The sequence below is a fragment of the Lonchura striata genome, chromosome 8, assembly GCF_050655825.1.
Source record: "Lonchura striata isolate lonStrDom1 chromosome 8, ASM5065582v1, whole genome shotgun sequence".
Taxonomy (NCBI): Eukaryota; Metazoa; Chordata; class Aves; order Passeriformes; family Estrildidae; genus Lonchura; species Lonchura striata.
The window spans coordinates 27,788,863-27,801,123 of record NC_140710.1 but is presented as its reverse complement, the minus strand read 5'-3'; the positions used below and the strand labels follow the sequence as shown (position 1 = coordinate 27,801,123).

The following is a 12,261-nucleotide window of genomic DNA, read 5'->3' as shown; positions in this document are numbered from 1 at the left end:
TGCTGCGGCGGCCCTGGGGCTGCGCTGCGCCCTGCCCGGGATGCCCCAGGGTCCCCGGGCACAGCCTCCCAGGCGCTTGCACTTCCCCCCACTCGGGGGATGCTCGGGGGGCCCCTGCCCGGCCCCAGCACCGCTGTTGGCCGTGCCCGGGCCCGCGGGGCTGCGGCTCCGCACGCCGAGCCCGCCCCGGGATTCTCCCTGCCCGCCGCGCCCCGCTCTGTCCCGCTGGCCCCGCTCGCTCACCAGCTCGTCCCACTGCAGGACGCTCTCCCGGGCCACGCGTTTGATGGCCACCTGCGAGCCACGGAGAGAGGAGGGCTGAGCTCCAGCCCTGCCGCTCCCCGCCGCTGCCCCTCCTGCCCCGCCCGGCCGCGGCGGCCACTCACCGGGCTCCCGTCCGAGAGGCGGATGCCCGAGAAGACGGTGCCGAAGCCGCCGCTGCCCAGCTGCGGGCCCAGCAGGTACCGCTCCTGCCGCTGCCTCCTTTGCCCTGCGGCCGAGAGAAGCCGTCAGCCTGGCGCCCAGAACCCCCCGCAAGTGCCCGCGAGTGAAGCGGGCCGGGCCCCCGCGGCCGCCGCGCTCTCACCTGCTTCGTGCTGCGCGCCGGGCAGCGGCCACGGCCCTGCAGCCGCCGGGCTGGCGAGCGGCGGAGCCGGGCCGGGGCAGCGCGCACAGGCGGCTGCGGCAGCCCCGGGGCAGCGGGCCGGGGCGGCACCGTCGCTGTCCCCGGCGTCGTGCGCTGGGCTCCGCTCCTGCCGACGGCCGGGGCTGCAGCCCGAGCCTTGGCCCAGGGGAGTCCCGGGAGCGGCTGCAAGGCAGACAGGGCTTGTTCACGCCATGCCATCGCAGGCACTGCAAACAGCCGGCGACTCGGCTGCTCTCGGGGGCCCTGGCCTGGCCTGGCCGCGCCCCTGCATTGCCCCGGGGGAGCCTCAGGCAGCTCCTCAGGAGATCTCACCTGCTGCTAGAAAGCCCTTGGCGGCACTCGAGGGCTGTCTTGGGGCAGCTTCCTGCAGGTGGAGGAACCTCTGGAGGCTCGTCTCCACCACCAGGCTCGGGCTGTTGCCCGCTGGCACAAGCGGCACAGCGTCCTGGCTGTCCTGGCTGCTGTGGGATGACCACAGCTGGCTCCAGGACTCTTGCTGCCCCGCCAGCTGCTCCTGAGCAGGCTCCCCCGCATCGGGCTGGGCTCCCTTTTGGACTTTTGGGCTTTCCCCTGCCACGTCAAGGGTCAGGATTGCGCCCATGTTGTTGACATCCGTGAGTCCAAGGGAGCTGGGAGACCTGTCCACGGGCTCTGCTCCTTCCACAGCATGACAGGTCTCACTGAGCCTCTGCGAGGGATGGAGGCTGTCAGAGATAGCAGAGGCTCCTGGCAGGGTGCAGGATCTCTGACAGCCTGAGGTTCCTGCATGGATGGTGGTGGCTCCCCCCTGCTGTACCATCCTTACAGGCCTTGAGGATCTTCCAGGGATGGAAGATCTCGCTGGGAGCAGCCTCTGGGAGGGATGGAGGCTTCCGGAGGAGCTGTCCGAGCCACAGCAGGGCAGGTGGACTCGCTTCTGCAGCTCCTTCAGTTGTTTCCACAAGGCCTGCCACATCCCCGAGTAGAAGGGCGCACGTGTCCCGCTGCCATCCCAGAGCTGCAGCATCAGTTTCCACAGCTCCCGGGCCTCTGCCAGGCAGGGGCCGCAGCCGCAGGGGCTGCCCCGGGGGCTGGCGGGAGCACGCGGCCGCTTGCCAGGAGCGGCCCGAGGCCGGGGGAGCCTGGGAGCCGCAGGGGCTCCTCGCTTCCTCCGTGAGCCTCTGGGCCTGGCCCCGCGGCGCTTGCTCCTCTTTCCTGTCCGTGCCCGCCGGCTGCGTGGTTGCCGGTGGCCAAAGGCCCACCAGACAGCCACGGCGGCCAGCAGCAGGACAAGCGCAGTCATCAGGTCGCCGCTGTCACCCATGGCTCCAGCACGTGCCATCGCAACTGCACTGGCAGCTGCGGGCACCGGCCCCTTTTATGCAGCGACAGCGCGGTGATGTCGCAGCGATGTCACAGTGCTGCGGCCAGCACAGCCCTGGGACATCACAGCCCTGCCTCACGCCAGCGCTCTGCCCCTTTGTGCCATCACAGCCCTGCCTCGGCCCCGCCCTCCGCAGTGCCCCAGCAGGGATCAGGGGGCTCCCTATGGGCACTTGCCAGCTCTCTGGAGCAGAGTGCGTGGAAGAATCTTCTTTAAGAGGAGGGGAGTGTTGATGGTCTCACCTCCTTGCTGGCAGAGCATGGGACATGGATTGTCCAGTGTGACACTGCAAAGTCCTTGAGGAGGGCAAGCCCCGCTCAGCAACATCCAAGCCATCTGTGTGCTGTCTACCACATTCCCGTCCCCAATCCAAACCCAGCTCTTTGCCGCTCCCTGGGAAGGAAATGGATCCTATCCCATTGAAAACCAATACATCAGCCCATTCTTCAGCCAGCACACCCTTTCTCTGTGTGTCTCACACCTGGACACCAGCTCCAGATGTATTCTGTGAGGGACAGGATCAAAACTCCGCTTAAAATCCTGAAATAGAACCTGCTTTGCCTTCCCATCATCCATGAGACGGGTGACCTCATGGTCGTGGCACAGTCATTCAGACAGGAATTTCCCTGACTGCGGACTCATGACTGACACCCTGAAAGGTTTCAAGCACCTGCATTTTATTATTTCCCACTACAAACGTTTATACCCTTTTCCCCCACATGCGTAATATCTGTGTGCCCTTTTACTCTTTTGTGGTTGGTCAATAAACATCAGCATTCCGTGCTTCTTTTCCTTCAGTGCTGTTCACCTGTCTTCTACAGCTGCACTCCATTAGGGATGAGGCTGGGCCGCAGCCCCATTCCCTGCGTCCCATAATCTGTTCTACATTCCCCTCCGTTATCTCACGCTGCCCTGTCCTGGTGCTGGCACTGTCCTCCCGTCACTTCCCAGTAGCGCCAATGATGGCCTTTCCCGCTATCAAGATCAGATGATCAGGGCTGGAGTTTCCTGGAGAGTCCAATCCCTTCCTGTCAAATCAGGTAGAGCTGTGGAACACTGAGCCAGCATGGACCTCCTTGTCTTTCAGGGCCTTGGGCAGAGGATTTAGGGGCTTCCTGTTGGGACATATTGGGATGAATCCCATTGTCCTTGGCTTGTAAGATAAGCATGTATTCTATTTGCCATCTGTTGGAGGTTTGGCTGTTTTCTTATCTCTTCCAAGAACAATGTCTCCCTTCGGGGAGGTATCTTCTGCTGATAGACCATTGAATGACTCACTGCATGATTGGTAAAATCGCACCATCCCATTGCGAGATGCTCCACCCAGATGGACAAGCCAAGCATTCCTACCTGCATAAAATCAGCACTTTTTGGGACACCACGGCAGCCCTTTGTTGGATTCCCAGAGGAGCGGCTTTCTTCTCTGCTCGGTTCCCAGAGGAAGACCAGACCCAACTACTACCAGACCTTCAGAGAAAACTCCACCCTTCTACAGATCACGGCTTTAGCAGCATTTCATCTGCCACTCCAGGAATTAAGAAGCAGGGAAGGTTTTAACCCCATCTGGTGTTTAACTGGTCCCGGGGAAGGAGACCTGAAGGAAATCCATGACTGGATTCAGAAAAAAGATCTCTAGATGCCAAGGAGATATTCAATGATGCACCTTGGAGTTAATTTTTGGGATTTTCATTTTTCTGGAGCAGTAAATTAGGATGTTGCTGGAGGTTTCTGGTGGTGTTCCCAACAGGGCAGCCATTTGGTGCAGCCCATGAAGCTGGCATCACGGTCCATGCGGGTATAGGACAGATCCTTGTGTTCTGCTTCTTTCCCTCTCTACTCCCCAGTGCCACCAGCTCCCCCCGGCAATGAGGGGGCTCCGAGCTGAGCGAGGGCAGTGCAAGGTGCAGCAGCTCAAGGATCCACTCCCTGTGCACTTCCCGGGAAAGGGCTGCCCTGGGCCTTGTCACGGACAGAGGGAGGGACCCCTTCATCTGCTAAGTCTGACCCTTCTGCCCCAGCCTTGCTTGGTTCCATTCATGTGCCTCCCGCGAGGTACGATCTGCACACAGATCCTGGTTCTGATCCTTGGAGCCACCGCACTGTTTTTCCTGGATTTTAGCCAGGGCTTCTCCTGTGTAAGGGATAGGGATATGTAGGAGGAGCCTGTTGGGCTCTACCCCCACCCACCACCGTTAGAAGTTTCAGGCCTCCCAAGGACTCCTGTGTCTCCTTTTTCCCCACCAATATCCCTCTTCAGATGAAGTTGCTGACAACGACCAGCCTTGGCACATCAAAATGTGTTTGCTGTTTTATTATTTGGGTCCTCACTCCTGCGTGGGACTCGGTGAGTGGGTGCTGCAGAGGCTCCGGCAAGGCATCAAAAACGCCGGCCCCACACCCAAGGGTGGTGCGAGATCTCCTGCAGCTCCGGCCTGTCCGCGGGGTGCTTGGCCAAACACCATTGGATCAGGTGCTGGAGCTCTGGGGAGAGAAGCCAGAAAGCGCCGGTCACCGGCAGAGTCTCCTGCCCAGCTGCCCCCGTCACCTGCGGGGCCCGGGCCGCGCCGCGAGCGCCCTGGGCCGTGCCGGGCTGCGTGCCGCCGCCTGCTAAAGTCCGTCGTCGTGAGGCCAGACACCAACCTGGAGAGAGCTGCCGCCGGAAGGAGAGCTTGCCCAGCACGATGTCATGGTCGTCCTGGAAGGGGAGGCTCCCGCAGACCATGACGTACAGCAGCACGCCCAGGGACCAGACGGTGGCCGCATGGCCATGGTAGCAGCCGAGCCAGATCCACTCGGGCGGACTGTACTCACGCGTTCCTAGGGGAGACAGGCGGCGCTGGCCGGGCGCAGGCTGCTGCCTTCCAGAGCCCGGCGCCAGCCTCCTGGCCCAGGCAGGGGCTGCACCCGCGGCCACAGCTTCTCCCCCGAGGCCACCCCGCATCCCCCGGCCAGCTGGCCAAAGGCACGAAACCATTCCGCGAGGCCAAGAAGGCCTGCGGAGCAGCCCAGGCCCTCGTGGGCCCGCTGAGCCCAGGGGCCGGGAGCCGCTTTTGCCGCCCCTCTGTCGGCAGGGCCGGCGGCCGGCTCCTGGGGCACGGCACCCGCCCCGTGCCAAAGGGCGGCCGGCTGAAGGCCACAGCCCGCGGCCCAGGAGGGAAGGGGGCTGTGCAGTGCCTGGCACCGGGAGCAGGGCCCAGGCCATGGCTCACCGGCAAAGCCCGTGAAGGCCCGCTCCTGGAGGAAGGTGCCGCAGCCGAAGTCGATGAGCTTCAGGTCGCCGCTGTCCGGGTCCACGAGGAGGTTCTCCGGCTTGATGTCCCGGTGCAGGACGCCGCAGGCGGTGCAGTGCCGCACGGCCTCCAGCACCTGGCAGAAAAGCCAGCGCGCCTGCTCCTCGCACAGGAAGCCCTGGTCCTGCTCCTCCAGGAACTCCAGGAGATCCCGTGATGCCCCCGGACGCTCCAGCACCAGGATGAAGCTATCTGGCAGCTCAAACCAGTCCAGGAGCTGGATGATGTTGCGGCAGCCAGAGCCCACCTTCTCCATTAGCACCACCTCCAAGGGCACGCGGGTGCCGTCGGGCTGTGAGCAGGAGAAAATCAGCGCCTCCGGCAGGTGCTGCTGCTGCTGCTGCTGCTGCGGCGGCGGCCCTGGGGCTGCGCTGCGCCCTGCCCGGGATGCCCCAGGGTCCCCGGGCACAGCCTCCCAGGCGCTTGCACTTCCCCCCACTCGGGGGATGCTCGGGGGGCCCCTGCCCGGCCCCAGCACCGCTGTTGGCCGTGCCCGGGCCCGCGGGGCTGCGGCTCCGCACGCCGAGCCCGCCCCGGGATTCTCCCTGCCCGCCGCGCCCCGCTCTGTCCCGCTGGCCCCGCTCGCTCACCAGCTCGTCCCACTGCAGGACGCTCTCCCGGGCCACGCGTTTGATGGCCACCTGCGAGCCACGGAGAGAGGAGGGCTGAGCTCCAGCCCTGCCGCTCCCCGCCGCTGCCCCTCCTGCCCCGCCCGGCCGCGGCGGCCACTCACCGGGCTCCCGTCCGAGAGGCGGATGCCCGAGAAGACGGTGCCGAAGCCGCCGCTGCCCAGCTGCGGGCCCAGCAGGTACCGCTCCTGCCGCTGCCTCTTTTGCCCTGCGGCCGAGAGAAGCCATCAGCCTTGCGCCCAGAACGCCCCGCAAGTGCCCGCGAGTGAAGCGGGCCGGGCCCCCGCGGCCGCCGCGCTCTCACCTGCTTCGTGCTGCGCGCCGGGCAGCGGCCACGGCCCTGCAGCCGCCGGGCTGGCGAGCGGCGGAGCCGGGCCGGGGCAGCGCGCACAGGCGGCTGCGGCAGCCCCGGGGCAGCGGGCCGGGGCGGCACCGTCGCTGTCCCCAGCGTCGTGCGCTGGGCTCCGCTCCTGCCGACGGCCGGGGCTGCAGCCCGAGCCTTGGCCCAGGGGAGTCCCGGGAGCGGCTGCAAGGCAGACAGGGCTTGTTCACGCCGTGCATCGCAGGCACTGCAAACAGCCGGCGACTCGGCTGCTCTCGGGGGCCCTGGCCTGGCCTGACCGCGCCCCTGCATTGCCCCGGGGGAGCCTCAGGCAGCTCCTCAGGAGATCTCACCTGCTGCTAGAAAGCCCTTGGCGGCACTCGAGGGCTGTCTTGGGGCAGCTTCCTGCAGGTGGAGGAACCTCTGGAGGCTCGTCTCCACCACCAGGCTCGGGCTGTTGCCCGCTGGCACAAGCGGCACAGCGTCCTGGCTGTCCTGGCTGCTGTGGGATGACCACAGCTGGCTCCAGGACTCTTGCTGCCCCGCCAGCTGCTCCTGAGCAGGCTCCCCCGCATCGGGCTGGGCTCCCTTTTGGACTTTTGGGCTTTCCCCTGCCACGTCAAGGGTCAGGATTGCGCCCATGTTGTTGACATCCGTGAGTCCAAGGGAGCTGGGAGACCTGTCCACGGGCTCTGCTCCTTCCACAGCATGACAGGTCTCACTGAGCCTCTGCGAGGGATGGAGGCTGTCAGAGATAGCAGAGGCTCCTGGCAGGGTGCAGGATCTCTGACAGCCTGAGGTTCCTGCATGGATGGTGGTGGCTCCCCCCTGCTGTACCATCCTTACAGGCCTTGAGGATCTTCCAGGGATGGAAGATCTCGCTGGGAGCAGCCTCTGGGAGGGATGGAGGCTTCCGGAGGAGCTGTCCGAGCCACAGCAGGGCAGGTGGACTCGCTTCTGCAGCTCCTTCAGTTGTTTCCACAAGGCCTGCCACATCCCCGAGTAGAAGGGCGCACGTGCCCCGCTGCCATCCCAGAGCTGCAGCATCAGTTTCCACAGCTCCCGGGCCTCTGCCAGGCAGGGGCCGCAGCCGCAGGGGCTGCCCCGGGGGCTGGCGGGAGCACGCGGCCGCTTGCCAGGAGCGGCCCGAGGCCGGGGGAGCCTGGGAGCCGCAGGGGCTCCTCGCTTCCTCCGTGAGCCTCTGGGCCTGGCCCCGCGGCGCTTGCTCCTCTTTCCTGTCCGTGCCCGCCGGCTGCGTGGTTGCCGGTGGCCAAAGGCCCACCAGACAGCCACGGCGGCCAGCAGCAGGACAAGCGCAGTCATCAGGTCGCCGCTGTCACCCATGGCTCCAGCACGTGCCATCGCAACTGCACTGGCAGCTGCGGGCACCGGCCCCTTTTATGCAGCGACAGCGCGGTGATGTCGCAGCGATGTCACAGTGCTGCGGCCAGCACAGCCCTGGGACATCACAGCCCTGCCTCACGCCAGCGCTCTGCCCCTTTGTGCCATCACAGCCCTGCCTCGGCCCCGCCCTCCGCAGTGCCCCAGCAGGGATCAGGGGGCTCCCTATGGGCACTTGCCAGCTCTCTGGAGCAGAGTGCGTGGAAGAATCTTCTTTAAGAGGAGGGGAGTGTTGATGGTCTCACCTCCTTGCTGGCGGAGCATGGGACATGGATTGTCCAGTGTGACACTGCAAAGTCCTTGAGGAGGGCAAGCCCCGCTCAGCAACATCCAAGCCATCTGTGTGCTGTCTACCACATTCCCGTCCCCAATCCAAACCCAGCTCTTTGCCGCTCCCTGGGAAGGAAATGGATCCTATCCCATTGAAAACCAATACATCAGCCCATTCTTCAGCCAGCACACCCTTTCTCTGTGTGTCTCACACCTGGACACCAGCTCCAGATGTATTCTGTGAGGGACAGGATCAAAACTCCGCTTAAAACCCTGAAATAGAACCTGCTTTGCCTTCCCATCATCCATGAGACGGGTGACCTCATGGTCGTGGCACAGTCATTCAGACAGGAATTTCCCTGACTGCGGACTCATGACTGACACCCTGAAAGGTTTCAAGCACCTGCATTTTATTATTTCCCACTACAAACGTTTATACCCTTTTCCCCCACATGCGTAATATCTGTGTGCCCTTTTACTCTTTTGTGGTTGGTCAATAAACATCAGCATTCCGTGCTTCTTTTCCTTCAGTGCTGTTCACCTGTCTTCTACAGCTGCACTCCATTAGGGATGAGGTTGGGCCGCAGCCCCATTCCCTGCGTCCCATAATCTGTTCTACATTCCCCTCCGTTATCTCACGCTGCCCTGTCCTGGTGCTGGCACTGTCCTTCCGTCACTTCCCAGTAGCGCCAATGATGGCCTTTCCCGCTATCAAGATCAGATGATCAGGGCTGGAGTTTCCTGGAGAGTCCAATCCCTTCCTGTCAAATCAGGTAGAGCTGTGGAACACTGAGCCAGCATGGACCTCCTTGTCTTTCAGGGCCTCGGGCAGAGGATTTAGGGGCTTCCTGTTGGGACATATTGGGATGAATCCCATTGTCCTTGGCTTGTAAGATAAGCATGTATTCTATTTGCCATCTGTTGGAGGTTTGGCTGTTTTCTTATCTCTTCCAAGAACAATGTCTCCCTTCGGGGAGGTATCTTCTGCTGATAGACCATTGAATGACTCACTGCATGATTGGTAAAATCGCACCATCCCATTGCAAGATGCTCCACCCAGATGGACAAGCCAAGCATTCCTACCTGCATAAAATCAGCACTTTTTGGGACACCACGGCAGCCCTTTGTTGGATTCCCAGAGGAGCGGCTTTCTTCTCTGCTCGGTTCCCAGAGGAAGACCAGACCCAACTACTACCAGACCTTCAGAGAAAACTCCACCCTTCTACAGATCACGGCTTTAGCAGCATTTCATCTGCCACTCCAGGAATTAAGAAGCAGGGAAGGTTTTAACCCCATCTGGTGTTTAACTGGTCCCGGGGAAGGAGACCTGAAGGAAATCCATGACTGGATTCAGAAAAAAGATCTCTAGATGCCAAGGAGATATTCAATGATGCACCTTGGAGTTAATTTTTGGGATTTTCATTTTTCTGGAGCAGTAAATTAGGATGTTGCTGGAGGTTTCTGGTGGTGTTCCCAACAGGGCAGCCATTTGGTGCAGCCCATGAAGCTGGCATCACGGTCCATGCGGGTATAGGACAGATCCTTGTGTTCTGCTTCTTTCCCTCTCTACTCCCCAGTGCCACCAGCTCCCCCCGGCAATGAGGGGGCTCCGAGCTGAGCGAGGGCAGTGCAAGGTGCAGCAGCTCAAGGATCCACTCCCTGTGCATTTCCCGGGAAAGGGCTGCCCTGGGCCTTGTCACGGACAGAGGGAGGGACCCCTTCATCTGCTAAGTCTGACCCTTCTGCCCCAGCCTTGCTTGGTTCCATTCATGTGCCTCCCGCGAGGTACGATCTGCACACAGATCCTGGTTCTGATCCTTGGAGCCACAGCACTGTTTTTCCTGGATTTTAGCCAGGGCTTCTCCTGTGTAAGGGATAGGGATATGTAGGAGGAGCCTGTTGGGCTCTCCCCCCACCCACCACCGTTAGAAGTTTCAGGCCTCCCAAGGACTCCTGTGTCTCCTTTTTCCCCACCAATATCCCTCTTCAGATGAAGTTGCTGACAACGACCAGCCTTGACACATCAAAATGTGTTTGCTGTTTTATTATTCGGGTCCTCACTCCTGCGTGGGACTCGGTGAGTGGGTGCTGCAGAGGCTCCGGCAAGGCATCAAAAACGCCGGCCCCACACCCAAGGGTGGTGCGAGATCTCCTGCAGCTCCGGCCTGTCCGCGGGGTGCTTGGCCAAACACCATTGGATCAGGTGCTGGAGCTCTGGGGAGAGAAGCCAGAAAGCGCCGGTCACCGGCAGAGTCTCCTGCCCAGCTGCCCCCGTCACCTGCGGGGCCCGGGCCGCGCCGCGAGCGCCCTGGGCCGTGCCGGGCTGCGTGCCGCCGCCTGCCAAAGCCCGCCGTCGTGAGGCCAGACACCAACCTGGAGAGAGCTGCCGCCGGAAGGAGAGCTTGCCCAGCACGATGTCATGGTCGTCCTGGAAGGGGAGGCTCCCGCAGACCATGACGTACAGCAGCACGCCCAGGGACCAGACGGTGGCCGCATGGCCGTGGTAGCAGCCGAGCCAGATCCACTCGGGCGGGCTGTACTCGCGCGTTCCTAGGGGAGACAGGCGGCGCTGGCCGGGCGCAGGCTGCTGCCTTCCAGAGCCCGGCGCCAGCCTCCTGGCCGAGGCAGGGGCTGCACCTGCGGCCACAGCTTCCCCCCGAGGCCACCCCGCATCCCCCGGCCAGCTGGCCAAAGGCACGAAACCATTCCGCGAGGCCAAGAAGGCCAGCGGAGCAGCCCAGGCCCTCGTGGGCCCGCTGAGCCCAGGGGCCGGGAGCCGCTTTTGCCGCCCCTCTGTCGGCAGGGCCGGCGGCCGGCTCCTGGGGCACGGCATCCGCCCCGTGCCAAAGGGCGGCCGGCTGAAGGCCACAGCCCGCGGCCCAGGAGGGAAGGGGGCTGTGCAGTGCCTGGCACCGGGAGCAGGGCCCAGGCCATGGCTCACCGGCAAAGCCCGTGAAGGCCCGCTCCTGGAGGAAGGTGCCGCAGCCAAAGTCGATGAGCTTCAGGTCGCCGCTGTCCGGGTCCACGAGGAGGTTCTCCGGCTTGATGTCCCGGTGCAGGACGCCGCAGGCGGTGCAGTGCCGCACGGCCTCCAGCACCTGGCAGAAAAGCCAGCGCGCCTGCTCCTCGCACAGGAAGCCCTGGTCCTGCTCCTCCAGGAACTCCAGGAGATCCCGTGATGCCCCCGGACGCTCCAGCACCAGGATGAAGCTATCTGGCAGCTCAAACCAGTCCAGGAGCTGGATGATGTTGCGGCAGCCAGAGCCCACCTTCTCCATTAGCACCACCTCCAAGGGCACGCGGGTGCCGTCGGGCTGTGAGCAGGAGAAAATCAGCGCCTCCGGCAGGTGCTGCTGCTGCTGCTGCTGCTGCTGCTGCGGCGGCCCTGGGGCTGCGCTGCGCCCTGCCCGGGATGCCCCAGGGTCCCCGGGCACAGCCTCCCAGGCGCTTGCACTTCCCCCCACTCGGGGGATGCTCGGGGGGCCCCTGCCCGGCCCCAGCAGCGCTGTTGGCCGTGCCCGGGCCCGCGGGGCTGCGGCTCCGCACGCCGAGCCCGCCCCGGGATTCTCCCTGCCCGCCGCGCCCCGCTCTGTCCCGCTGGCCCCGCTCGCTCACCAGCTCGTCCCACTGCAGGACGCTCTCCCGGTCCACGCGTTTGATGGCCACCTGCGAGCCACGGAGAGAGGAGGGCTGAGCTCCAGCCCTGCCGCTCCCCGCCGCTGCCCCTCCTGCCCCGCCCGGCCGCGGCGGCCACTCACCGGGCTCCCGTCCGAGAGGCGGATGCCCGAGAAGACGGTGCCGAAGCCGCCGCTGCCCAGCTGCGGGCCCAGCAGGTACCGCTCCTGCCGCTGCCTCCTTTGCCCTGCGGCCGAGAGAAGCCGTCAGCCTGGCGCCCAGAACCCCCCGCAAGTGCCCGCGAGTGAAGCGGGCCGGGCCCCCGCGGCCGCCGCGCTCTCACCTGCTTCGTGCTGCGCGCCGGGCAGCGGCCACGGCCCTGCAGCCGCCGGGCTGGCGAGCGGCGGAGCCGGGCCGGGGCAGCGCGCACAGGCGGCTGCGGCAGCCCCGGGGCAGCGGGCCGGGGCGGCACCGTCGCTGTCCCCGGCGGCGTGCGCTGGGCTCCGCTCCTGCCGACGGCCGGGGCTGCAGCCCGAGCCTTGGCCCAGGGGAGTCCCGGGAGCGGCTGCAAAGCAGACAGGGCTTGTTCACGCCGTGCATCGCAGGCACTGCAAACAGCCGGCGACTCGGCTGCTCTCGGGGGCCCTGGCCTGGCCTGACCGCGCCCCTGCATTGCCCCGGGGGAGCCTCAGGCAGCTCCTCGGGAGATCTCACCTGCTGCTAGA

General features: G+C 64.4%; 1 protein-coding gene across 1 annotated transcript; it reads right to left on the bottom strand.

Annotated features, from left to right (window-relative positions):
* Positions 1-10,031: 10,031 nt before the first annotated feature.
* Positions 10,032-11,287, bottom strand: LOC146766794 (serine/threonine-protein kinase pim-1-like). Its single transcript, XM_085586041.1, has 2 exons — positions 10,563-11,287; positions 10,032-10,471 (listed from the first exon to the last, which is right to left on the bottom strand). The coding sequence occupies exons 1-2, from the start codon at positions 11,197-11,199 to the stop codon at positions 10,032-10,034; spliced, it is 1,077 nt and encodes a 358-aa protein (XP_085442167.1). The 5' UTR covers positions 11,200-11,287.
* Positions 11,288-12,261: the final 974 nt, after the last annotated feature.

What these genes read in the sequence shown, in the direction of transcription:
- LOC146766794 (XM_085586041.1), bottom strand. Translation starts at nt 11,199, where the DNA reads ATGGAGAAGGTGGGCTCTGGCTGCCGCAACATCATCCAGCTCCTGGAC. An exon ending in CTCGGGGGGAAGCTGTGGCC is followed by an intron (nt 10,472 to 10,562) that starts GCAGGTGCAGCC and finishes TGTCTCCCCTAG; the next exon opens with GAACGCGCGAGTACAGCCCG.